Genomic DNA, 26,878 nt, shown 5'->3' on the forward strand with positions numbered 1-26,878 from the left:
GCTGTTATTTTTCAGTGTATTAGACTTGAATTGTCCCCTTGGCCTCTCTTTGTCTAGACCATTACCAATAGATGAATAACATGAACACTGGAGAATCTTGGAGACAATGAATGGCTCCTGTACTAGTGAGCTAAATGTCAGCTTTATCTTAAAATATAAGAAAATGTACTCTTGCTAAAATTGAAGCTAGATCAAACTGATAATGAAAGCTCTTTGATCCTTCTTCAAGCTTTTACTTCCAATGCTGTGAGATCTATTTTGTATTATTTCAGACTTTGCCTATTTACATATGTAAAAAATAAGCAGAGTTTACAATTTTTTGTTAAAAATATTTTCCAGACACTAATATTTTTCACATGGTACATCTGAATCTTTTTCCTACTGGCAGACCTTCCACTGACAGCACTGCCAATTGAATCAGGTTGTACTCAGTGAACAAGAGAACCTTAAGTTCTGATGTTCAGCAGCAAGAAGTATTTTAAAATTAGATTTCACAGTATAAAAAATTCTGAATAATGCCATGCAAACAACAATTCTGTATTCCAACATCTGCTCAAGAAAATTGTTTCAAACTTTTTCTGGTTGTATCTGCTCTGATTAGTACATTTATTTGTTCTGAAAATAAGTAGGTTAATATATTCAGTAATTCTACTTTATATGAATAATAATGCAAAACATGTATGCTTTTTCATTACTTTTTCATTTTTGAAGATTTTTTTCTATTGGGACAGTCAGTCCCTGCCACTGCCTGACAGATTCATTAAGGGGCAAACTCTGCCATAATCAGTCAATAAAAGAATAAAGAGAAACCACAAGGGACCTTGGGAAAAGAGCTTGGAAGAATAGTACTCAGAGATAGCAGTATCGCAATCAGTCACATAGCTCTTTTGAACTGAAGATGAAAAATAATTATAGATCTGTCTCCTCATGCTCTGAATTACACAATTTTCCCTGCACTTGTTCAGAAGCAAAGCTAGCAACAGAGGTGTAGTTGACTACTCTGTGCTATCACTATGCAGAAAGAAATATTCTCCGTAACTGGGAACATTCTTGGGATTTCCATTTAGTATCAGATGAGTCTTGTTATAGTGTGCATGATTCTTTGATGCTACTATAAACATATGTTTGACATGTGTTCTCATTAAAAAAAAAAAACTTGTAATTACTAGCTTACTGGTATCTGTGGGAACATAAAAAAAAAAAAAAAAAAAAAAAAAAAAAAAAAGACATAAAATTACTTTTTATATATTTGATTCTATATACCTGCATTTATTGACATTTTCCTGACTTCATTCGAGTGATAGTACTGATCCAGACAGTACTTCTCCATCACTTAAATAACTGCACTTGTGTTGTCACTTCCTTACTTACATAGCTCTGATAGTCTTACTACAACACTGTTGTCTTCTCACCTTCTGTTTTGTCTTTAAATTTCATATTTAGACAGCAAGAGATTACATTCTAGACCACAAGATTCCAGTATCTGATCAGAAATTGTACTGATTATTTCAGTACACATAGCAATAACAAAAAATGTGATCAGTAGTATCAGTAGAAAAAGTCCGAGAATTTGCCTAAATATGTTGACTTCGGAACTGTAAAAATCCGCAGGATTTGTGTCTGAGAAAACAGTGGTAGAAACTTTGATGTGCAAAAGTAGATGAAGCCAAGCTGAAAGGAAACCAAAAGGCAACAGAAAGGCAAAAAATGAAAGAAGTGTTTGTAAACAGTGCATTTTGCATTCCCACTTTAAAAGGGAGGAGGGGAATGGAGTATGTGGTTGGAAAGGCAGGAAAGGTCAAGGTTATTTTTGTGAAGATGGAGTTGAAGGCACTTGGATATGCTCATATTTGAGAACTAGCCAGGAGAGAACAGAAGGCTGAACAAAGGCAGAAGGATGAAGGTTAGCAGGTTGGAAACATTTGGAGTCAACAGAGTAGAGAGAGCAGTTGGATGAAAAATCTGTTTGGTGATGGAAAAGATAATGAAGAGGATGTTTGAAAGAGGGGAGGTTGGATAGGATCTTGTAATATTTTAAACTAAAGCCAGCAAGATCTCACACAGAAAAACTTGTGTGGCAAGAGGAGAATTAAAAGGAAATCAGGAGCTATAAGTTGGAGATGCAGTGCACAGACAAAGTAAGGATAAAGTGTAAGAATCAACGTCTTTTGCATACTATCAGGTAGTGTTAAAGTGCCTTCTCAGATCAGAAGAAAATAGCTGAGAATATTTAGGATTACTGATGGCTAGTACAGACTTTTTGTTGTGGTTTATAGCCAGTAGTGTCATATGAGTGATTTGTTACTTTTTTTTCTACTGAAAAATTACAGGGAAAAAAATTCTTTAGTTCTTTTACTTCTTTTTCTTTGGTTGATTGTTAATTGCAATAAATGTTGCCCTCCTCCAGTCAATCCATCTTTAAAAACCTTCTAAATATTTTACCTACAGTTAAGAAAATTCCTTTCAAAATACTGTTGAGAGAAAAACTCTATATATTGGTAAATAATAATGATAGATAGATAGATAGATAGATAGATAGATAGATAGATAGATAGATAGATAGAAAAAAAGTGGTCTTACTATTCTAATTTCTGGTTGTTTTTTTGTTGTTGTTGTTATTTTTTGCTCCCCCTCTCCCCCACCCTTTGACTCCCAATTCTGCTCAGTTCAGCACACTTTGTACTCTATCCTTGAAAAAAAAAGTTAAAAATAATAATAAAATTAAAAAAAAAAAAAAAAAAAAAAAAGAAAGAGAAGAAAAAATAGAAGCAAAGCAAGGACAAAGTTTGCTACACTATCACAGTTCATATTATTTGTAAAAATAAAAAATAATAATCTTATTTTCAAATAGTTCTGTTGTTCTGGACAAGAAACAGATCTTGTGCTTGAATTTTCCTCAAGCTACGACTGTGCTATTTGTGTGAGATTTCACGTGCATATTTTAAAGAAAACCAGGGATGTTTTAGTCTTCCATTTTTATTTTACTTTTTTCCTTCCCAGAAAGCAATGCAACTAAGGACACAAATACTGACTCAGTCACATTTATCTTACTTTTAAAACAAAGATCTTTAACAACAAGGGAACTCTTAGATTAGTGTGAACAACCAAGCTAGTACTTAATGTAATGGCCACATAAATTTAATTTCTTTGTTTCTTTGTTCTTGTCAACACAGTTGTGGGTTTAAATAGTAATTTGGGCTGTTTCTCTGACTTTCCCAGTAAAAATAAATCTGATGTCATTGCAGTCATTGCATGCTCCTTGGCAAGCCATGTGTCATTATTATAAACCACACAGAGATTTTTTTTCTCATCCAGATTTTCTTTGCAGGGCCTTTGCTTATGACAGAGTTACAAAACGGTGCCATTGGTTATCCTTCAACAGCTTGACAAATGGTGTGAGAAAGAAGCAAGACCATGCATTTGATCTGTTTGAAAAGAAGGGTAACTGAATTATTTAATTATTTATTTTTCCAACTAAGGATGGGGGATAAAAGCTGAGGTCAGTCAGTGACTTTTTGGGTGTATATGTTTTTTGGACATAAGGTGGTTATATGCATTCTGAACATCTTACATTTTTATTTGCAATTTTTTTTTTCACCATTTTTTTTCCTTTTTTTTTTTTTTTTTTTTTTTCCCTTCTGTTATCAAGGGCAGTGATGTTTGCATACTTGTTGCTGCTCAGCTTTCCAATCTACATATTTGCTTAATATCCCACGTAATAGTCTACATCAGCTTACTACATAGAATACCAGTTATATGACTTACAATTATTGAGTTGTTATTCAATTGTTATTGTTTTTATTTATTATTTATTAATGAGTGGAGGTGTTAAGTCTCAAGTTATGGACTTTTGTCAGTCAGGCACTTTGGTAATATTTTCAGTAACGACTTTGTCAAGTTAGTATTTACAAATTTAAAAAGAAAACAAGAATGTATGTGGACAACAAAAGTATGTTTTGAATAATCATGCCTCTTAAGTTTATTAAAAATGTATTCTTTTTATGTGAAAGCTGATTATGAGCTTTATTTTTAGATACGCTGGGAAAGTGTTTAATGAAGGTCCTAATTTACTTTCCTTTTCTTTCAATAGATTATGTCAGAAACTGTATAATTGGAAAAGGAGCTGAGTACAAAGGAACAATATCTATTACCAAAAGTGGTATTCAGTGTCAGGCCTGGAATTCAATGATCCCCCATGAGCACAGGTAAGAGTTCAGGAGCAGAGACAGTGGGAATAATGCTCAGACAGATTCCACAAAGCACAGCTTGACTTATTAGCAGACACAGAATTTATGAGAATGATGACCTTAAACAACAAAATCTCTTAGGAGTATTCTTGCCTTTCCCCAAGAGATGCCATTCTCCAGGTTCCAGAAAAAACAAACAAACAAACAAAAAACCCAAAAAACAAAACAGAACTTCTCAAACTTTCTCCAAAGAGTTCTCTCCAATACCAGATTGTTTGTCTGGATCCCTTCCTCTCCTGCACTGGATTTTTCAGCTGTTTATTTCCTTTTGATCTCTTAGCTCCTGGCAGTAGCAAAACAGCTGCTTTACTTCAGCCTGGAGTCTGGAAGTTTATCAGTTTTCTAATGGACTCCTAGGAAATGGGTAATTTAAAAAAATATAGCATAGGAAATGAAGAATGGTAAGAATATCAGCCCACCTATTTGATCAGTGTATAATTATTGTTACCACATTTCGTATAGTTACTATTTATTCTGTTCTATTTGTAGAATATATTAAACTCCACAAAGCACTTAGACCAGGCAATAAATACATGAAAGGACTGAGCAGATGATTTAAATCCTTTCCTTCAGATTGTACAAGCAATAACTAAAGACTGATGCAGTTAAACTTTTGAGTTTAAGATCTGGTATTGTGAGGAAGTGAAAACATATCTACACCCTGAGAATAGCCCCATTCCAACTACATTAGGTAAAGAAAAGAGAAGAAAACAAAAAAACCTGATGCCAGGAAGAGTAATGATAAAAGCAGATGGAACCACAGCAAAAGTTGCTGGAAACTAGCAAAAAAAAAAAGAAACAAAAAACAAAACAACGGAGGCACTTGTATACTTTTTGTCTGTTTCTGTTTGACTCTTTTCATCCATTTCAATGATAAACCCTACAGTGGCAAAAAAAGATGTTTTCTCTCACCCGATAGTTTCCCATTCACATTGCTGACTTTTGATCTCTTCTCCCAACATCAGAACTTTGCCTAGCAAGAGCCAAGCTGGAGACTGCTAATGAGGATCTGGGCTGTGTACTGCACAGTCCTGTCCTGACCAAATCTATCTAGAGTGCAAGACGAGAACTTGGAACAACTTTAAAGGGCAAAGGATACTTGGGATCTTTCCTCTTACAATGTGTCACAGAGCTGAGCCTCAGGCTTGAATTTGACTGGACTTGATTGCTTACAATATAGATGGTAATGTGTCTGATTTTTAGTGTCGGACCAGACCATGCTTAATTGTGAACATATGATAAATGCCATCAGCTCACACGACAATGACCTCTCAAGACTCAACACTATGAAGTATACAATATTCTTCTTTTAGAAGTGAAACAATTCTCAGTAATCATGGAATAAGCAGAGATAAGCATTAATTTCATTTAATATACTTGTGACTACATAATGAAATAAAGAAATATGTCACTAAATTACATTTTAATACATAGCAAACATGGCTCTATATAGTACAGTTGGACAGCCACTCTTCTGTGATGAATTTTATGAGAATGACTTTTCTCCTCTCTTGTGCAATAAGTTTAATTTTTAAAAGGTCACTGGATAAATGAGGTGGCTGCTTGCTAATTTTGTTTTTCAACATCAGAAAATATGATTTCATCATCAGAGACATGAGGGAGATGGGAAGAAGCAGACAGTAGTGGTGTGTTTGGAACTTATTATTATGAAACGCTTAGATTTTTAGGTCAGTTTTTCTCAACATCTTATTATCACAAACTGCCAGTTAGAAAATAAATATATTTTTTCATATTCAAGGGAGAAATATATTTTACTGATTTTTTTTTTTTTCTTGATCTTTCCAGCAAAAGTTGAAATAGCTTCAAGCTTTAAACTTGTGTTTAAATTTAACTAATGATACCTTTAATTATTTTTTCTTCTGGTAACGCTCCTCACTGAAATCAGGATCAGAATATTTTAGTTCCTATCTTAGCACAGATTACAAAACTCTCTCTTAAAATTTTTGTTTCTTAAACATTTATTACCTAAATGGCTAAATCCATATAAAATTGGCTAAAGCCAATATAAAAAGAGTCAAAGAGAAAAGGTCTGAGACTAGATTAGCACTTCACATTTTGCTAGTTTCCAGCTGCTTTAGCTGTGGTTAAATCTGCTTTTACTATTACTCTTGCTGGCCTCATCTTCTGGCTCTGTTTTCTTTTTCCTTGGCTAATATAGTTGAACTTAACAAGTATACAAATTTAAAAGTGGCTCTATTGGATAATTCTGGGTGAGCCCTTAATATGTCTTATCTCTTCCTTCCTCAAGAATATTGTTTCCATACCTGTTGATACCAGTTATCCGTGTGACACATCTTAGCTTTTTAATGCTATCTTCTAACATTTGTTTTGATGTTTTAACAGTAAATCTGACATCATATGAGATGCTGATATTTTCTAATGTTTATCATTTTTTAAGCTGAAACGTTTTCCAGAAGGAAAATTAAATATTTTTTTCTAAACTGCATTGACATATCCCATGAAAACATACACAGGCTGTAACACATCATCAAAAACAGTTGTCCAGGATTGTCTTTACTTAACATTTTTTGAGAGTTGCAAGACTACAGAGGGAAAACGGAAGCAAAAGTTTAATAAGTAGCAGTCATTGTCTTCCAGCATCAAAAATGATAAAAGCACTTTTAAGTACTACTTCCATATTGCCTTGACTAGAACCACAGTGTGATTAACAGAGGTATTTTCCACCTCAGTTAATTCAAAGATTACATTAACTAGAATAAAACATGATTGAAATGTTGCTTTGGAATTGTTGGAATTTTCTGTTTGTCTGCTTTTATATATTTATTTATTCATTCATAGCATGGCATATGACAATAGAGAACATATATTTCTCATTTGCTTTTGTATATTAACTAAATCAGTGTTTATCATATCATAGTATCGTGCGAGTTGGAAGGGACCTTAGAGATCATCGAGTCCAACTCCCGGGATTTGAGCCCTCTAGTGTAGCAGAGCGGCAGTTTTACCCCTTGCGCCACAGGGGGGATTCGAACCCGGGCCCTCTGGTGTTGCAAGCGGCAGTTCTAACACCGTGCGCCACCGGGGGCACACAGTTTGTGTATACTGTCCCTGGTGCTCCATTCAAATTCCTGAGCTCAAGTATCTACATTTGTTCAAAGGAAGTTAGATTAATTTTTAAAGCATTTTTTTCTTTAAAAATATAGATATTCTTGAATTCCCTTGATGACTAAAAATAATAAAAAAAGAAGCCAAAAAATAAGATAATTTTTAAAAAAAGTTTGTTAAAAAGTGCTGGATATTTTCAGAATAAAAACTGTGTTTTGTTTGTAGTCTTCCTACAATTTAAGTGTATTGAGGAAAAAATGGAACAAATGTTAGAAATCACAGAAATTAAACTAAATGTTAACAGTTAAGCTAAATTGCAAACTTTTTTCTGATCCAGAATGTGTTTGTTTTTTTTAAACTATAGAATTTAGCGCTACACTGCAATGAATCTGACAGTGAAGGAACACTGGGTTTGTCTGCATTGTGCAGGCTGTGCAGTGATGAGATCTTAGGTTGGGTTCCTTACCATGGTGTTAGCTTTTTTTGTCTCTAGAACACATAACGTTAGAGACAGTAAGAAGACAAAAGCTTGATCCTGGAGACTTCATATTTGTTGGGCTGGGAATCAACAGGGAAGTATCATACTGAAAATATCTGTCAGGCCAAAAATACAATAGCAGCATACATTTTTCTTAGAAAAGCCGAAGTCCTTAAGATTGCCCTGAAATCCTCTATTGTAAAGGAATAAGACTATTGTTATTTAACAGGCCTTTATACCAAAAGAAGAAAATACAGTGAAATGGTGAGAAAATTTTGTAGCTCCTAAATGACCCAGTTTGTGCAATAACACTGACTAATGGGGTCTTTATGTAGCAGATCCTATGGTGACATCAGTGGGACTTGTGTCAAAACATGCAGCAAGACACTGAAAGAGGGATCTGGGGCATTTTCTGGTTCTGGAACAAAAAGCAGGCATGGCTTCAGTTAGTGAAAGCATCTTGGCATGGTGTGACACACTGCTCAGCCATGTTCATGTGGTGCTCAATTCCAGCTGCTGCCTGACCAGGTATGGAACTTCTGTGTGTAAGTGTGCACCAAGCCCAGCTGGGCTGAGTCTGCTACATGTGCACACAGTGTACATGAACAGCAGGTCTTACATGCCAATGGATTTTACTTCCATTCTCATAATAAATTTACCTTCCTTATCCTGGGGTCTTCTAGAGCCAAATAAATGGCTTAAAATACCTGAAGAATAGGAATAAAACTTTCTAGAGTAAGCTTTATTTATTATTAAGAGGAATTGTCCAAGACGTAGGCCACTGGTTGAGTAATCCTGACCAAAGATATGTATTTGTGTATGGACGGATATCTGGATGTGTGCATTTGTGTAGGCTGGGTGGAGGGAAAAGGAAGCAGAAATCCAATTGTTTCTGTTTATAAAAATAATATGATTAACACTGAAATTTGCATGCTCTGATGCTGTAATGATTGTCATTTTAAAACTAGCTTTTTGCCTTCGAGCTATCGGGGTAAAGACCTGCGGGAAAACTACTGCCGAAACCCCCGAGGGGAAGAGGGAGGGCCATGGTGTTTCACCACCAGCCCAGAGATGCGCCATGAAGTATGCGACATCCCCCTCTGCTCTGAAGGTAAGGCAGGGCTCAAGTCAAAAGGTGCCTTTTTTGTACAGAGAACAAGTACACAGAACTTCCATTAGCTTCTGTAATACTCATCTATGGTCTTTGCAGTAAGGAAAGATAACTTTTTGCTAGAATGAATGCTGCTGCACAAAAAGTAGTTTGAAGAAAAGATCTTGAACAAGCTTTCAGGATCACTAGCTCTTGCTCAGATCACAGAGAATTTAGAACACTGCAGTTGTGCTGACTGCACAAACATATCTCTTATTTCATTGTCTAATAGAGACATTACATTAACAATTTCACTTCAACAGCTGATAAACTTATCTAGTGTAAAATCAACTTTCTGCCTTTTTGATGAAAATGTATAAGTAGTGAATTACAGGACAAATGCTTAAAGTAAAAAGATATTTTGCTTTTCAAATGAATTACATAAATAAGGAAAACATCTAGGAAAGCCAGTCACATTCCACTTTCAAGTCTCAGAATCTGAAATTGAATTGATATGCCTCATCACATCTGACTTTTATGTTCTGTTAACTTTCAAACCAAGCTCTTACATCTTGCTAATCAGCCAATTCACTTCTAATCAATCATTTCATTTAAATTCTCAAGATAGGATGCCTTCCACTTTCCTGCTAATGTGTTAAGTGCAATAGTCACACAGTGGAAGGTGAATAAAAGGGAACAGAGAGAAGAGAATGATTTATAAGTAGTTTGTAAATCTATAAAGAGCTAACATTTAATGATCAATTTAAGGGAGTTTCAAATGGGTTATGACCTGGAGCTTGCTGTGGGACCCAGACTTTAGCAGTGAATGTTTTGACTGAAGAATGAGATCTATAGTTGCATAAATTATTTACCAAGTGCTCCTTAATTACAATTACTCTAATTAGGGGGCACTTGAGAAATGTGTCTTTAGTTAATTAGGGTGAATTTGTTACATTTTAATTTCATTCCAAATTATGAAGTGTATTTTGTTTAATTGCAATTTCAAATCCTTTCTGTAGTTTTTACCCACTCTTCCTCCACCTTCCCACTTTCTTAAACCAAGACTGAAAATGTATAATTGTTTACACTAGCAGGAAGAGTTAGTATTGAAAAGAAACAATATTATACACATCTGAAAGTGCTGTGAATTTAAAGACTGTACTTCCTGAAATTTGTAATTCAGGCATTATTCTGCACCTAAACTAGTGCTGCTATTCTGCAGAGCTTTATGAGTGATTTAGGACTGTGAATACTAAAAACATTAGATAATATCACCTCCAAATAATGCTCCTTCCTTGTCTGCGTCTCTCTGTCATTAATCAAAACACTTTCTACATTATATGCAGGGAATTGGTAAAATCAGAACTCAAATCTCTGTTATAGGTAAGATTAAAAAGCAACTAGGAACACAAATGACTCTAGCAGCTCACACCTACCTGCCTCCAAACTGCAAGAGTCCTATGAATTGGTACCAAATTTAGGCATCTGGATTAGATCTGAGAAAGAGACATAATTCAATTCCAAACAAAATCTTCCATTCCAAGGAGTCATTCCTAACTTAAAAGGTATCAACTTTTGCACCTCTCTATGTTGGTTTCAATTTATAACAGCAGGGATGTAATTCATTATTATTATTTTTTATTCTGTAATTCACTAGCATAATTAATTACTATAAAACTATGTATATATATTTTGTTTCTAGTTGAATGCATGACCTGCAATGGAGAAAGTTACAGAGGGCCAATGGATCATACTGAGTCAGGCAAGGAGTGTCAGCGCTGGGACCTTCAGAGACCACACAAACACAAATTTCGTCCAGAGAGGTAACATCCTCCTCGCTACCATGAAAATCTGTGTGGTTTTCATTTGAAAATTATACACATTCTGGAACTAGCTGGGCAAAGTATTAGCTGGACTGAAATTCATGGAGTTGGACAGTTTCAGTTATTTGTAGATCTGACCCATGGTGTATACGGGTTTGTTGCAGTCATGATGGAGGTGCAGGGTGAGGACTACTGACTGTTTTGAGCAGCAGTGACTACATCCCAATTCTGTTGAATGCAGTGGCTTATACACATTACATTAGTTCATAAAACTTCCCTCCTTTGCTTCATCATGATAAAAAAATCACCTGTGAATGTTTCAGGATATATTGTTACACAGCTTCAGTCAGCTTAAAATACCTTAAAGAAATTAGGAGTAAATAACAGTTGGATTTTTATTATTATTATTATTTTTAATGCAAGAGTTATTAACATGCTTTGTGAATATAAACTTGCAATATTATCCAAAGATCAAGACCTTGAAATATAGAATGGTTTTAAAGCTGTAGTTTGTCTGTTCTAATCAAATTTAAGTATCTGCTAAAAAAGATTTGGGAATATTGGAGGATGGCAAGCTGAACATGAGCGAGTAATATGCCCTCTCCATTCTGGGCTGCATCAAAAGAAGCATGGTAAACAGGGCAAAGTAAATGATCCTGCCCTTCTACTCTGTTCTGGTAAGACCTCACGCAAATTAATGCATCCATCTGCAGAGTTCTGTAGTGACAGGACAAAGGGAAAGGGTTTCAAATAAAAGAAGGGAGATTTACTTTGGATATGTGGAAGAAGTTTCTTACAGTAAAGATGGTGAGGCACTGGAACAGGCTGCCCAGAGAGGTGGTAGATGCCCCATCCTTGGAGACATTCAAGGTCATGCTGTACAGGGCTCTGAGCAACACAGTCTATCTGTAGGTGTTGAAGGGGAGGTGAACTAGAGGACTTTTTTGGGTCCCTTCCAACTCAAACAATTCTGTGATGATTCTATGATCCATCTTATTTGACCAAAGTGTTTCCTTACTGCATGTGTTCTACAAGGAGAAAGTTCATCATTCAACATGGATTTATGTTTTAAACTTCTATGTATATATAATGTTTTTATGAATACATGTGTATATGTGCATATATGTATATGCACAGATATATGTATAATGCTAGATAAGTCAGTAATAGCAAGAAAAATTCCCTTCCATTTTTAGCAGTTGTCATAGAGTGTAAAATTCACCCAACTGCTAAATATCATCTATAACACTTTCTTATGAAAGAATTTTGTGACAAGTTTTAGGTCATGCAGAAGAACCTTTGTGTCTCTCTTAAACTGAACTGTTTAATTTTACTCTGGAGTTTGGATTACCTGCACCTTTAAAATGAATTAAATAACCTCCAACTGCCAGCAAAAGTCTACAAAAATCGACAGACTCAGAATATGTGAGATCTTCCACTAACAGAAATCTTTATATAGAAAAGAATACATATTTTCCTATATTTTGAAGTGTTCCACTGCATTTATTCTGATTTTTATGCTCAGAAATACAGTAATGTAGATGGTTGAAAGTCTTATTTTTCAGCAAAACAGTAAGGACCTGCAGTTCCGGAGTTTCTGAGACAAACTCTTTTTTCCTCTTGGCTAAAATGATCAGTTTTATGAATAATTAGCAGAGTCTCCTGTAGTTCTGCTACAATTAGTATTTTGTATTAGCAGTCTGTGACTGAAGATAATCTGTTTCTGAGTTTTTCTATGTACTTGCTTTATACTCTAGAATAAGTCACAAAAGGAATTTTGTTCCTTGGGAACAAAACATCTATAGAAATTCTGGGTACAAACAATAATAACTTTACTGCCTGAAGGATTTTTTTCTTGTTCCACTAATTTTGGTTTGTTCACAAAATAACTTTTCAGACTATCTGCAGCATCAGTCATGATCACCTTTCTAATTATAATCCCTATAGTAAACACGTTCTTATTTTCAAGCTGTAGTACTATTATTATTATTTTAAATAAATAATTAAATCAAAAACAACAAACAATAATCCATATTAAATGAACCACCTATATGTGCTTTCACAACTGTAACCAGCGTCCAGGACATTTCTAGTACACTGATGTTAATTTTAGGAAATGTTTACTAAAGGTAATGCCAATTACACTTGGATAATGGTAGCTTTTAAAATAGGAGAGGAGTTTTGAAGCAAATGATATATCAGTCTCCAGAGAGGCTTACCCTGTATTATCTATGAGTAATGTGAATAACATGGAAGCCAGAAAGGACTAGTGTAGCTGGGACGATTTTATCTTGCTTGTATTTATGAAGGCATCAATTAAAATAATGAAAAAAGAGAGGTAAAACTAATGACGTTTTCAAGCGCACCATAATTAACATGCTTTCAGCTCAGAGTGAAACACACTTTTCTGTCACCTAAGTGAGTTGCTCTAGATTTTTTTCCTGTCAGAGTTTAGAGAACAGAAGAGAACTGATAATATCTGTTAGAAGTGATTGAAGCTAGCAGTAGGAATACCCTGAAACAATTCAGGGATGACCCAGTTTTAACCTTTAGTGGATGCAGAATTGTCTGAAGTTCCAGGTCCCTCATGTAAGGCAGGTTTATGCCTCAGTGTGAAAGAAAGACCATTGAGGATAGCGACATTGAGGGGAACTGAGAAGCAGCATTTCTTCTTACACTCATATGTTCTGCTCAAAAACAATTATATTGTGGCAGTAAATATTGTTGTAGGAAAGTAGGACTGAAATGTAATATAAGAGTTTAAATTTTAAAGTAGGTGTTCTCTTGTTAAGAGAACTCTGATTTGTATCTCTGGTACAAAAATTTCATTATAAAAAAATCAAATTTTTAGTCCTGTGTGTCTTATAAAGTGACAAAAATTTAAGTGAAAAGAATTTTTGATAAAGTAAGAGTTTCAGACTCTCGGTTTTACTTTAGTAACTAGCTCTAGTAAGAGCTAGACACTGTCATCTGTCTGCTATATAGAATAAACATATCTTCATCTAACTTCCTTTTTCTGAGATAATGAGAAAAAGCCATGATTTTGACACCAGATGTGTATCTTCATGCTTCATTTCAGTTTGAGCAGTAAAGTACAGATAGTGCTGTTTCAAGGGTTCTGAAAGATCTTGGAAACCTTGGACACTGTGCCCAAGCATTTTGTAAGGTAGAAGAATCTGCAGAACAAATGGAAAAGCTCTCTGAGAATTCTTCACTGTGAAATTGCATTGAATAGTTTGAAACCTCTTTTTTTGTCTTATATCTTATGTAACACAAAGGCAGGCCTGAAAATGTTGTGAGAAGAAACAGACTGAGAAGGTTGCTGTTCACACAGAAAAAACACTTAGATACGTAGATTGAAAGATCTGGACATTGCTGTCTGGCAAAAATTGTCAAAGATTTATCCTTGAAGAATTATTACATCTATATTTAAGTTCTGAATACTAAATAACATTTTTGACATACTATACAATATTAGGAATAATATTTGTCTTCTATAAAGTGGATGCTTTACATACCCTGTTGTTCTGAATGGCTTTAGGGAGCTATGATTGCAGGGACATTGCCAATCCTGGACGTACTTTGGTTCTGTGGACATTACAGAGTGCATACAGTGTCAACATCAAAATTAATCCCTGCACGTAGCAGGTGTCCAGAGCCATTGTGTTTTTAGCTATACGTTTTGCTTCTGAAATCCTTGAGCACATTTTTATTTTTTTTGTTCCTTTACAGATTCTTTTACCTAGGAGAAAAGGAGGTGCTGCTTCTAGATCTGAAACTAACAGATTCTTAAATTCCTTCAGTTTTCATTTTTGTATGGTTTCTTGTTTTTGGGTTTTTTTTTGTTTGTTTGTTTTTTGTTTGTTTGTTTGTTTGTTTGTTTTTTTACAAAGTCTATTTGAATCCTGTTCCCATTCCTTGCATAGGTGAAGGAGCCTGTTTCAACCAAAAGAATGGGAGATCGTGTTGCAAATATATGAGTTGATAATAGGATAACTGTTTGATAGAAAAAGCATCTTAGCAAAAACATATGCTTGTAAACCATATCTTCTAATGCTTGTGTGAAACACATCTGTTTGCAGTTGTAAATGGGTTCATGTTCCCAGGTAGTTACGTTCCTTGTTCGCTTACAGACTTTTCATGTTTTCCTCAGGGGCAAATCTACTTTTTGTTTCTTTTACAAATGTTTCCTTAAAACTGGAAAACCAAGACAATTTGTATACACTGGAGAAAATAATAATAATAAAAGTATACATTAATCTCCTTAAGCTTATAGATGTCTGTATGGTACTTTTATGCAAAAAGAACCTCCTTATCTCGAATCCCTTCCTGACAGTTCAGTGATGGCAGTAGGAACATGGAAATAATTAAATGGCAGAATGGTTTCAAATCTTAATGAGATAAAGTGAGACGGAAGTTAATTTCTTATTTTTCTCCTTTTTCCCCCAATGCATGAAATAAGGGCATGACCTAGAACAAGCTCTGTTACAAAAATTGAGCTATCATTAGTAACAGAGCTATTCAAAATAGCTTCCAGTCTGAACCCAGGGCTGTTGCACTGAAGAACCTGCTTTCTTAATGAGTCCAGCCTGCCAGGCAGTGTTTATATAATCCACACTTAATTGGGCTGTTTCAAAAAAAAAAAAAAATGAGTGGCTTTAGAGTCTGGTCATCGATTGACAGACAAAGAGCAAGAGTTTAGCAATTAGCAGAGTTACCCCATCCGGTGGCCTGTGCATTAGCTCAGCAGGGAATCCCCTCTGTGGAAGCTTGATTTTGCTGCACACTTAGAAAGAGATTTTATGTTATTAACCTATTAATAGCGTTAAAGACTATTTGCATCCATCTCACAGGATCAGACCGGAGGTTAATAGGAACCGGCTCTTATTTTTCTCTGCTAAAGCCAGTCCTTTATGTACCTTGTACAGACCTGTGTACTACTGCCAGGAAGGCTTGCCTGACACATTTCGTGTTGTGGTTTGCAGATATCCTGACAAGGGCTTTGATGATAATTACTGCCGCAATCCTGATGGCAAGCTGAGACCATGGTGCTACACTCTTGACCCTAACACCCCCTGGGAGTTCTGTGCGATTAAAACCTGTGGTAAGTTAAAGCAGAATTTATTACTTCCTTTTCTCTTTCAAAATTTGGACACAGACCACAGACAGTTCAAGCAATATAGGGCCAAAGCTATGTCATTAATTGCACTTTGGTGGCAGTTTTCAAAGAGCAGTTCCTACAATGGCATTATATTTATTTTGGATGAGAAGTAAAAGAGGTGTGAGTTACTTAGCACATGAATATGTATATGTGTATATCCTATATACAGGAAATTGTTTAGAAATGTAGAAAAAATCAAGAACTAACAAAGTCAAGCAATTTAAGCATGAAGTTCTAATATACAATAACAGTTTGGCCATGTTGAGTCTCTGAATTTCACTTTGAGTGTAGATTCATACATAACGCTTTGGAGCAGACCTCCTTCCCTGCTCTATCAACATATCTTTGTTTTACATATAGTGTGGTTCTAGGTCTTGGTTCCTGCATGCTATTCAACCTTGTGTTGAAGACAGAAATATTGATTTACTCATGTGTTCCTCTGTGATGTTCATCCTTTCAATATCAATGGCCCACGGTCAATTGATATATTTTCATACTACGAAATGGTGGATTTTGTTATTTTCACTTTACATACAGAGGATTGAAGTGATAATGATATTAAGATATGCATAGATGCCTACTCTGAGATTCATTAGTTAAGAATTTGTGAAGATTTTACCTCTGAGGAGCACATGCTATGTTCAAAGCCCAGATTCTGCTGATTTTTGTGATACCTCTGCCAGCTCTATTCTACTGAAAATTAGATGTTTTAAATGAGAAATACAAGGACAATGAGAAGGTAAAATTATTGGGCTCCTCTTGAAAACTGTGGTGAAGTAATTCTATGGGAATGTTGGGGCAGAGGAAGCTTCTAATATTATGTTTTGTAGTGGCATTTTTTAAATTAGGAATTGAAGATTTGCATCCTTACTTTGTTTGCAGAGTGTAACTTGTGCAACAAATGAAATGCGGGATCTGCAGGTGGTAATCTTCTCTCTTATCTCCTATAATTTTCAGTGCCAGATCTGGGATACATATTTTGCTCCATAGAACTACCATCCTACAAAATAATCAGCATGTAAGCATAATGCTAAAGACCATCTAACAGTACACAAAACATTTTTCTTTATTTGATTTACACAAAATACTGTGTTGAAAACATTTTGGGAGTAGAGGCAAAGTCTAAAAACAAGACATGACTGTCAGAATCCCCACTACTTCATGTGCTTAGCCTTATGGCTGAGCTGCAAGGAACACAGACAGGAAAGGAAACCAGTCTTTGGATTTTTTGTAGAGTCAAGGGGAAGCTTCTGAGTGAAAATCTCAGTGTCCTGTTAGCTCATGAGAAAGTCAGTTTCTCTGAGGTCTGCAAAGTTTGGGAAATTACAAATTCCTTTGTAGTTCTGCTTCATTTTAACCAAAATTAAGTGTTAAAAAGAAGTCTTAAAAAACAGACTTTCTGCTTTTCATCTAGCTCATCTAGCTCTAAGTGTCACTTCAGAAGGCTTGTCTCACTGTAAAATCCATTTAGCTCTCCTAGGTGGAGGACAGAAGACTAGATTCTATTAAAAAGAACATTTTAAGCTCACCTAGAACTGAATTTACATGAGAATTCAAAAATGGAAAAAAATAAAAATCATTACAGGAGTAATTTTCATTGATTTACATTCTTCAATTTTCAAAATTCTCTGTATTTCTTTATTTATTTATTAAAACAAGACAAACAGCTACTAGGATATCTCAAATCTGGACAAAATAGAGACAGTAATGGATGTTTAAAAAAGTATGTTTTCATAATGTAATACTTCTTTCTTTTTTTCCCTTAACGTTGGATAAATATGTATATCACAGAATCACAGTCTGACTGAGGCTGGCAGGAACTGTTGTATACATCTAGCACAACCCCTGGCTCAAGTAGGAACACCCAGATCAGAGTGACCAACACCATGTCCAGGTGGCTTTTGAAGACAGCTTAAGAGGAGTCTCTACAGGCTCTCTGCACTGTTGCTTTGTCACCGGAACAGTAATGAAGTGCTTACTGATGTGTAGATGGAACATTTTGTGTTCCAGTTTGTACCCATTGCCTGTTTTCTAGCAGAGAGCACCAGTGAAAAGAGCTTGGCTCCATCCTCTTTGCACCCACCCTTCAGGTGTTTGTTGATATCGAAGTCCAGAAAGACAGTATGTATTGTTCCCCTCTTATCCATCAGCCATGTAATTTCATTACAGAAACCTATCAGGTTGGTCAGACATGACTTCTTGATGAATCCATGCTATTCATTCTTGATGATTTTTTTCTCTTTTATTTTCCCAGAAAAGGTTTCCAGGATTAGCTATTCCATCACCTTCCCATGGAAGTGTGGTTGACTAGCCTATAATTCTTTGAGTCTTCCTTCTTACTCTTTCTGAACATAGGAATGACATTTCCTTTCCTCCATTCTTCAGTCTCTTCTCCCAGTTGTTACGATTGAGCAAAGACTTAAAGAGTGTCCTCGTAATCATATTTGTCAACACCCATAGCACTTACAGGTCCAGCCTGCTCAAATATTCTTTGACAAGATCCTCCTCCACCAAAGATATATGTTCCTTTCTCCATCCATTCAATCTGGCCTCTGGGACCTAGGATTCCTGAAAGTCTTGCTGGTAAAGGTTGCTGGCAAAGGTTTCATACCACAGCCTTTTCAATATGGTTATATTGGAGAGAAAGAGAGAGAGAGAGAAAAGGAAATGGCTCTGGAATTATTACGTATGAGCAATATCAAACTTAAAGTGGAAGTATGGGATTCTCTGTTTTCACTGTTTAATTCTTAGTGAATCAAATGCTGCCTTTCCTTGTGCATCCAGCATTCATAGTTCAGATTATTTTCTCCTTGCTAGTTCTTGGTTTAGGCCAGTGCAAAGTCTTGGGGTGTCAGTCGCTTCTTATCCGAAGTGCTTACAGTCCAAAGGTTGAGATGAATACTATGAATGTATTCCCTGGCAAGGAGTAAGTGAATTTATTCCAAACTATCATAAGTCATAAATCCAGTATAAGGTAGTTAAAATTAGTAAAATTATTTCACTGTGAAAAAGTGAAGATAATTTGCCACTTTGGATAATGTCTGTAATCAGGCTCTCCAGAGACAGAAGAAACTTCACAAAGCACTACTGCTTGTTTTTTATTAGGCAGCCATTAAGCCATACTCATGTTGAAGATCTTGTCTGTGAACTACAGTACTAAATCATGTAATCGTATCTAGATTTTTTGATAATTTGAACATTTAAGTTCAGCCTTTTCCTAGTATAAACATAATCTTGTTCTGCTCTGAAGCTGAATTGTCTTTCATTAAGCAATTGTTTATTTTTTAATTAAACTGAACTGAGCTTCCTTTTCTATTTATTTTTTAGATATTCAATAAAATATGAATCATACGTAGCATAATAGAGCTTTCTTTTCCACTGTTAGAAGTGAGTTTATCATGAAAATAAAAATAGTCCAAAGTTACAGCTGACTGTTTCACAAATGCAACTTTTATAAACCTCTATCCTTTGGCATTTCCTGAGCTGATGTGTCAGTGTTCTGAGGATTCACATCTGGCTTTGCTGGTCACGTAAGCTTACAGTCCGTGTAACTCTCAGTATAAAGTCATGTGGTGGGAGAGCTTCTGCAAACTACTGTACTGTTATCTTTGTATCATTCACAGTTACGCTATAATTCCAGAAAAAAAAGTAATTCCCAAACAATTATCACCAAAATAAAATAAACAAACAAATAAATAAATAAAAGTTCCAACAATATAACGATTTTAATGTGATGAAAATATTAGTTTGATTTCTAGGCAGATGCTGATAACATTAAGTGTGAATTCCTTCTTTAGTTTTTTATATTAAGATCAAACTTTGGAGTATTCCCTTACGTTAATAGAAACTATATTAAGATCAGTGGAAATTTCATATGTAAAACGGCAGTTTCACAGTAAAAATCTTCGGAAATAACTGAAGGAATCTATGCTAACAAGAATGCAGAAGTAATGATCTTGAAAGTGCATCATGTAGCTGATATTTTCAAAGGATATTTAACACAGGTTTATAGCCCTACCCTCTACACAAAATGCAGTGCTTTCACTGCTTTATTTTATAAACTCAAGAGGGAATTTATTGGAGATATTACAGTTATATCATCGGCTTAGTGACTGGAATGTGAATCAAAATATCAGAGCCATGTTTTGAGTTTTCTGTCATTCTTGAGGCACATAGAAAAACTGTTTTCCCACCTCCTAGCAGGGAGCCCAAAACACTAGACCATTCTGGGTTTCAGTGGCTGCTCCGTTTTCTGAAGCTCTGGCTGTGTACAATTTCGGTACACTAAAAAGAGAACATCATGTGTTGTATGTCTTTTATAGCTTTGTGGTTTGGATTCCCACACAGATTTTTAATTCCTATGATGAGGACTGTTTATATATTTTACAAGAAATACTAATTAGAAAAAGTGCTCTGCAAATCCAAACCCTTGGACCCCGTACAAAAACGTAGGTGTCCTCTCTTCAGGGGAGTGACCACAAGGCAGCATGCTGTTTGTGGTTTTAGCTACATGTCATGAGTGCTAGTATGCTCTATAGCCAAAATGCTGACAACAGCTCATATACAAAATTTTAAGCAAAAAAGTCACTGGAAGGAAGCATTCAGAAAATAAATATGTTTTTAAGACTGAGGAGACAGGAGGGCATTGTAACTTTATTTCCAAGCACAGAAGGCAGCATAAAACATGGTGGCTTACAGCCAAGGCTGTGAGAAAGAGATGACAGGAGCAATTAGGGATTAGAGATGGCTCAAGCTGCAAAAATTGGATCTGGATTAAGACTTCAGGGACCCCAGGATTGGTTTGAAGTTGCTCACATATGTGTCTGTGGTTTTGGCTTGAGACAATTTTTAGTTAGAAAAGAGGATAAAAGGACAACTATGAGAATGAGAATAAGAAGTTTAGGATGAAATGAAGAAATGGGAGCAATGACAGCAAATAAGAACTAAAGAAAATGGCTATTACTTTGTCATGAATGATGATATGGACTACAGGAAGGACAGGAAACTAATGCTGCTTTAAAATAAAATAAAAAATAAATTAAAAAAAAAGAAAAAGAAAAAAAAAGAAAAAAAGAAAAGAAAAAAAGAAAGCTACATTTCTATGGATGAGGCCCAGAAAGGAGAAAAAAACTTATGTCAGTCATTTGAGAGTTGCAGACCTGCATGCAATTAGTATGTTAAGGAAAGTGTTCTGTTGCTGCCTATGTGATTTCCAACCAGCTAAGTTGATTTTAGTATGGATCTAGCTTTTGCTGTCACTGCTCGCAGGAAATAGGCGGGGATGACTGGAGACCTCATTGTTCTAAAATAATTCAATAACAGGCTGGGTTTAATGCTAGGTTTGATGGAAGGGGATAAAGCAGCAAAGTGAGAAGTCTGGATGTAAAAAAACAACAACAACAACAAAAAGTTGCAGGTTTGGAAAGTCAGAGAACCACCAGTATTAGATTACTCATATTTTAAAAACAGAGATTTAAATGGACCACTTGAATGGACCATTTGAATGTGGAATTCTTATTAAGGAGTTCATTCTTGCATTAGAGTGTGTAAACAAAAACAAATGTGCCACTCATTTTAAGTTTAATATTTATTTAAGATAAGGATGTTTATGGAATGGACTGAGTGAGAAGAGACTGGTGTTTAATAATAAATAAGGCATACCTTCCAGTTTGTTTTAAAGAGAAGTAAATAGCAGAGTTCAAGCATGCATTGCAGCTACTTTACTCTGTATTTTCCCAAAGAGAGTCTTTCCCTCAAGGAAGGTCCTTATAGACTTTTCTAGCATAGCTTTGAAAGGGAGATCTAAAAGCTCTCCTGAACCTGCAAAGATTTAACACTGAAAATCTGAATCCAGATTAAGATTATGAATGAATCAAAACAAAACTATATATATATATACATATATGGATTTAAAGCTTAGTCGTTTGTGTTGGAACGACTCAGAAAAAGTCTGTCTCTTCAAGGTGTGACTGTGTAGGTCTGCAGGTCTTAAATAACAACGTATTCTTCAGTACTGCCATTCTTGAGCCTGGATCTAATTTGTTTCTTCACTTTCTTTTATGTTCTCAGTGAAACAGTACAAAAGTACACAAAAAAAACCAAAACAAAACAAACAAACAAACAAACAAACAAACAAAAAAGAACTCTTTTTCATCAAGGCTACAAGTACAGAATTTGCTTGTTTCTTTGTTTTCCCGTGTTTTGCATCCTATGAGATATTACAGTGTAGAAAGCAGGGAAAGAAAGGAACTTTCACACGAGTACATTGAACTGCTTGTGGTGGGGATGGCTAGAAGCAACCTCACTACGCAAGAGCAGCTTATTCCTTGAAAATCACTGACATGCTGAACTGTGTTGGTCAAAGGGACATTATTGTTTTCAGTATTGTTTCTACACTGGGTTAAGCAGCTCTTTTAAAATCTACCTTTTAAGATCTTTCATTATAACTCTGGGCACATTTTGTTATGTTCTAGGAAAAATATTGCAACTAGGTAAGCTATTGTAGATTCTTTTTCCTAAGAAAATCATTCAGGACTACATTTCTTTTCCAACTAGATCTTTTCCAACAGTATTTAAATAGTCTTACCATGAAAGAACAATAGTAGTCCAGCAAAATCTCTGCCTTCATTAAAGTTAGTAGGAGTTTATCCACTGACCTAACATTTGTGCAGGATTTGCTTCTGGCTGGTTGCTTCAGCTGTAGAATGACTCAAGGCCCCTGCTGATTCCCTCATGCTGGCATTAGTGTGAGAACCAGTACTGAGAAGACTGTGGCTTTACACATGAAGCTCTGGATAACATTATGGCTCTTTACTCAAGCTTCTATGAATATATGAGCTGTCCATTATTAATAGTTATTTAGTTTAAGATACCAAAATAAGGAAGGTTTTATGGAAAAAGTGTACCTCTGATTACTGAGGTTTCACTGAAGTCCTCAGCCTGGACATGTCAGAGTTCAAATACGGCTGTTTGAATTGCATGTTTAATTTCAGTCTCACAGAATTTAAAAATAATTACATCAAATTTAAAAAGTGGATAAATGTTGCTGACATTTAATAAATTATTCATTTCATAATGTAGTTTTGTACAGGAATAAAAAGTGACAATCAATAAAGCACAAATAGAAGTCTTTCATATGATGATTTTTATGTGATCTTTCTTTGAGAGCACTTTTCCTCACAGTTTATAAAGTTGAATTGAACAACAACAACAACAACAACAAAAAAAAGTATTTCTATTATGATATCAACGTACCTGTCTGTGTAGAAACTGTGTATTCATCATGAATTCATCTTCCAACTTCATAAATAATGGTTTTCTGACTGAAAAAAATAAAACCATGGTAATCCAGGGTCTTATTTTAGAGGCATATCTAGGATGCATATGAGGTGTCTTACTGATTACTGGTGTAATTGTGTGTCTTTCTGAGAAAATTGGTGAGTGTGCTCTCAGAAGTAGGACTTATTCATCAGTGCGCTCCATGCCTTGTATCTATGCTTGGAGTTATTGTATTTGGCTGTGTGCATGACAGGAGTAATTAGCCTCAAGAGCAAGACCAGTATGAAGGAAGATGACAGTTGAAGTCATAGATATCTTGGACATTTCTTAAAGTTTGGCAACTGCATTATGGTCTGCAGAACACCTCTGTAGTGCCTACTAAGGCAGTCATTTTTCTCCATGCTGTTGCATGTCTCTGTGTGTGTCCAGTTTACCCTTTGTTCCTGTGAACAGGGAGACAGTTCCCATAGTATCTGTGGAAATCGCCAGCTGAATTTGTTGAGGCTTTTTTTGATCATTTCTCAGCTTGTTCTGGGATTCAAAAGAAAGAATGGGAGAAGTTGGTTTCTGAGGACCAAAGCCAAGAGAACTTCAGGTTTAAATTTCAGAATTATATTTCAGTAATATTTTTTTGGTATCATTTTTCATATTTGAAAACTAGAAGTTTCCAAGAAATAGAGGTGGTCTCGCAAGAAACCTTTTGGAATAATAGAACTGATTTGTTAACTCAAATTAAAAATATTTTAAAGATCTTCTTCATTTCTAAAATTCTCACTGAGATGTGCCACAAAGTAGTGGGAGTAGATAATCCATCATGCATTATGGATCCTGAAATAATTTCTCTCTTAGCCATCACAATGACTTGGTTTTGCAAGTATTTAAGTGATAATAGGATAGACAAGGTTGTCTGTCTAGAAGGTCATTTAAAGAGAACATTTTAACACAAATTGATGTAAAAGCTGATGTATATGAAGTTGAGCATTGTATCTTTAGATGAATGAAAGGAAAACTCTAAAAAAAAATGCTGTGGCATTGCTTAAATCAGTTGGTGCATTAGCTGTTTCAGTTAAGGCGTGCAATAAAAAAAAAGAAAAAGAAAGAAAGAAAAAAGCTTGTTTGGAGTAAAAAATTGCATTAAATATTGCATTAAATTGAATTTTCTTGCTATTAGGAAGGCTTTTTGCTGGAGTTATACAGTAGTAACTTTGGAGTTAGTATGCAGCCAGGATGCCATATGTATACTGAAATACATCTTGGTGACTGACTTTCTTATTCCAAATTGTACGTCATGTTGGCTTTTTTTTTTTTTTTTTCTTCATTTTTTAAGGAAGAGATGCATATCTTTTTTCAGTGGCAAATAGGTATTTGAACGTGGTATATTGATGTTCAATTTAATCAGTTTCAGAAGTCTTTAAGAATATAATTCCAATTTGTTTTCATACCTTAGTGACAGTAGAAAACTGAAATATGCAGCTGCTTATTTCTAATAGATGTACAAATTTGTCCTTTATTGTTTTTACTGTTGTCCAGTTGTTTATAAAATGAATACTAATGATTAAAAATTTAGCTACAAGTCCATTTGATGACTCCACCGCATTTATCAGCCTGCAGAAGTCTGCTTGTGACACCCTTTTCATTTTGGAGTGAATATAGAATTGACAATCCCAATGAAACAGGTCAAACTTTGCAGACAAATCATCTTGGAAAGGAAGGACAAAAAGTTAATTTGACAGTGAAACCCTAATGTAAAAATATCAGTCAGATGAAGAGAAGAAGGAAAATTTTCTGTATCATGTAGAAATGTATAATTCAATTGCACAACTTGACGTTATCCTCTGACAGAGAAGTGGTCTTTAACATAGAAGATTAGACAGCAAATCAACCAAACCCATCTGTTATGACATTTGGTTTCCTGAAGAACCATATTCTCCACAAGTTCACAGAACTGGCTAAAGTTAGTAGGCATGAACTATATATGAGTAAAACACAGGAATATTTTTCTAATCACTGGACTATTTGAAGAAAAGTAATTTGAAAAGTTTATTAACATACTTATTGCTGGCAACAGTACTTTAGGATACTTAATACATTTATTCTTGTAAACAACAGCAATTACAAAAAGATGAACAGTTACTTAAAAGAAATATAATAATCTGACATTGGGAGCTTTTGGGGACAGTGCAGAAGCATTATTGTAGTGTATTTAGTTTTGTATTACTTTGTATATAGCTGATGCAATATCTGTGCCATTAATTTCCAATTATGAAGATTGCATAAGAAATAGAAAGACTTTCAAGTTATGTGAATGAGTCATTTCAGAAACCACTGTTCTTCTGAATTTAGTTCAAGACAACCCACACCAGGATGAATGCAGAGTATATCAACATCTGTAAAAGATCTTGAGTCTGAAGAATTTTCTTGGTCTTTAAAACATTTGTCTCTCTTTAGAGAATAATGATCTTTGATTTCCAAAAGCAAGGCTATTTTTTTTCTCCAACTATATGAGGCATACAAAGAGAAGCTTCAAGGAATATTTAGCATGTTACTTGAGAATAAGGTTTATCTCATTTTTTTGTTTTTTATTTTCTTCTTTTCTCTGACTTGATATTCTGGGAATAATAACAGTTAGGTTATTCTCATCCTGCAAACATGTTTTAACATATTTAACAGTGTGAACATGGGTGGTCACTAAGTTGTGTAAAGCTAAGCAAAAGAAAAACTAATTGCTGAACTGAATACAATAACTAAGAATATTGCTTGACTTTCAATGTTACAGAATGAGCGTCTAAACATTCCTAAACATTACACAGCTATTAGATTCCTGGCCTGCAAGTGGGGAAACTAGCATAAAGCCTAGTACCTATTCTGATTTTACAAATGTTGGCAATGGGAAGAGGAGATCATTATTCTTTAAAAGACAGATTGACAAAGAACTTCAGTTCCACAATTTGGAATGCAGCGTAGATTTCAAACCCTACATCCCGATCTGGGCTCATTTTTATGAAAACAAAACAGCTTCACTTCTCTGCATTTGCAGATGTTGGAATCCTGAACAGCACAGAGACAGTGGCTGAGACAACAACATGCATCCAGGGGCAGGGCGAGGGCTACCGTGGCACAGTCAACACTATATGGAGTGGGATCCAGTGCCAACGGTGGGACTCCCAGTTTCCTCATCAGCACAACATCACTCCTGAGAACTTCAAGTGCAAGTGAGTAGAGACAATGGGTGTTAATGCATTTGGCTAAGAACAATACCTGCTGTTTTTTAAATTTCACACTGCCAAAGTAGGCAGTGGGATCCCTGTCCCTCACTCTGCACAGTGATACATTTCTTCTGCTTGCTGGAAAATATTTGAATCTGGGAAAATAAATTACTCCTGTCTCAAAACATTAGCTCTAGGTGAATTTTGGTAAAAATGTTGGTGTTTTTGTTTTTCAGTAAACGTTGACACTACTTTTTAAATAATTTTTTTCAAAAACCAAAAATTGACAATACTTGGTATTTACAATATTTGACAACACTTCTTTTATTTTCCATGTTTTTAATCTTTTTTTTTTTTTTCCTTTTTTTTTTTTTTTTTTTTTTTTTCCACTTAGTAAATGTATTTGCACAAATAAAACAGATTTTACCTGAAGGACCACTGGGCATCTAAGTTTCCTGTAGAGTACATAAAAGGAGAGATACATTCACAGCATGTGAATCATCTACTT

The 26,878-nt window shown here is 35.1% G+C and overlaps 1 protein-coding gene across 2 annotated transcripts in view; it reads left to right on the forward strand.

Moving 5' to 3' along the window:
- The window catches only part of HGF (hepatocyte growth factor), a 61,177-nt gene that overhangs the window by 12,691 nt on the left and 21,608 nt on the right, over positions 1–26,878 (forward strand). For both annotated transcript variants that reach the window (XM_072342554.1, XM_072342555.1), the window contains exons 3-8: positions 3,329–3,441; positions 4,091–4,205; positions 8,781–8,923; positions 10,605–10,725; positions 15,711–15,829; positions 26,202–26,376. In XM_072342554.1, coding sequence (XP_072198655.1) covers positions 3,329–3,441; positions 4,091–4,205; positions 8,781–8,923; positions 10,605–10,725; positions 15,711–15,829; positions 26,202–26,376 — 786 coding nt within the window. The remainder of the gene's footprint in view (positions 1–3,328; positions 3,442–4,090; positions 4,206–8,780; positions 8,924–10,604; positions 10,726–15,710; positions 15,830–26,201; positions 26,377–26,878) is intronic.

The sequence above is a fragment of the Excalfactoria chinensis genome, chromosome 1, assembly GCF_039878825.1.
Source record: "Excalfactoria chinensis isolate bCotChi1 chromosome 1, bCotChi1.hap2, whole genome shotgun sequence".
Lineage (NCBI taxonomy): Eukaryota > Metazoa > Chordata > Aves > Galliformes > Phasianidae > Excalfactoria > Excalfactoria chinensis.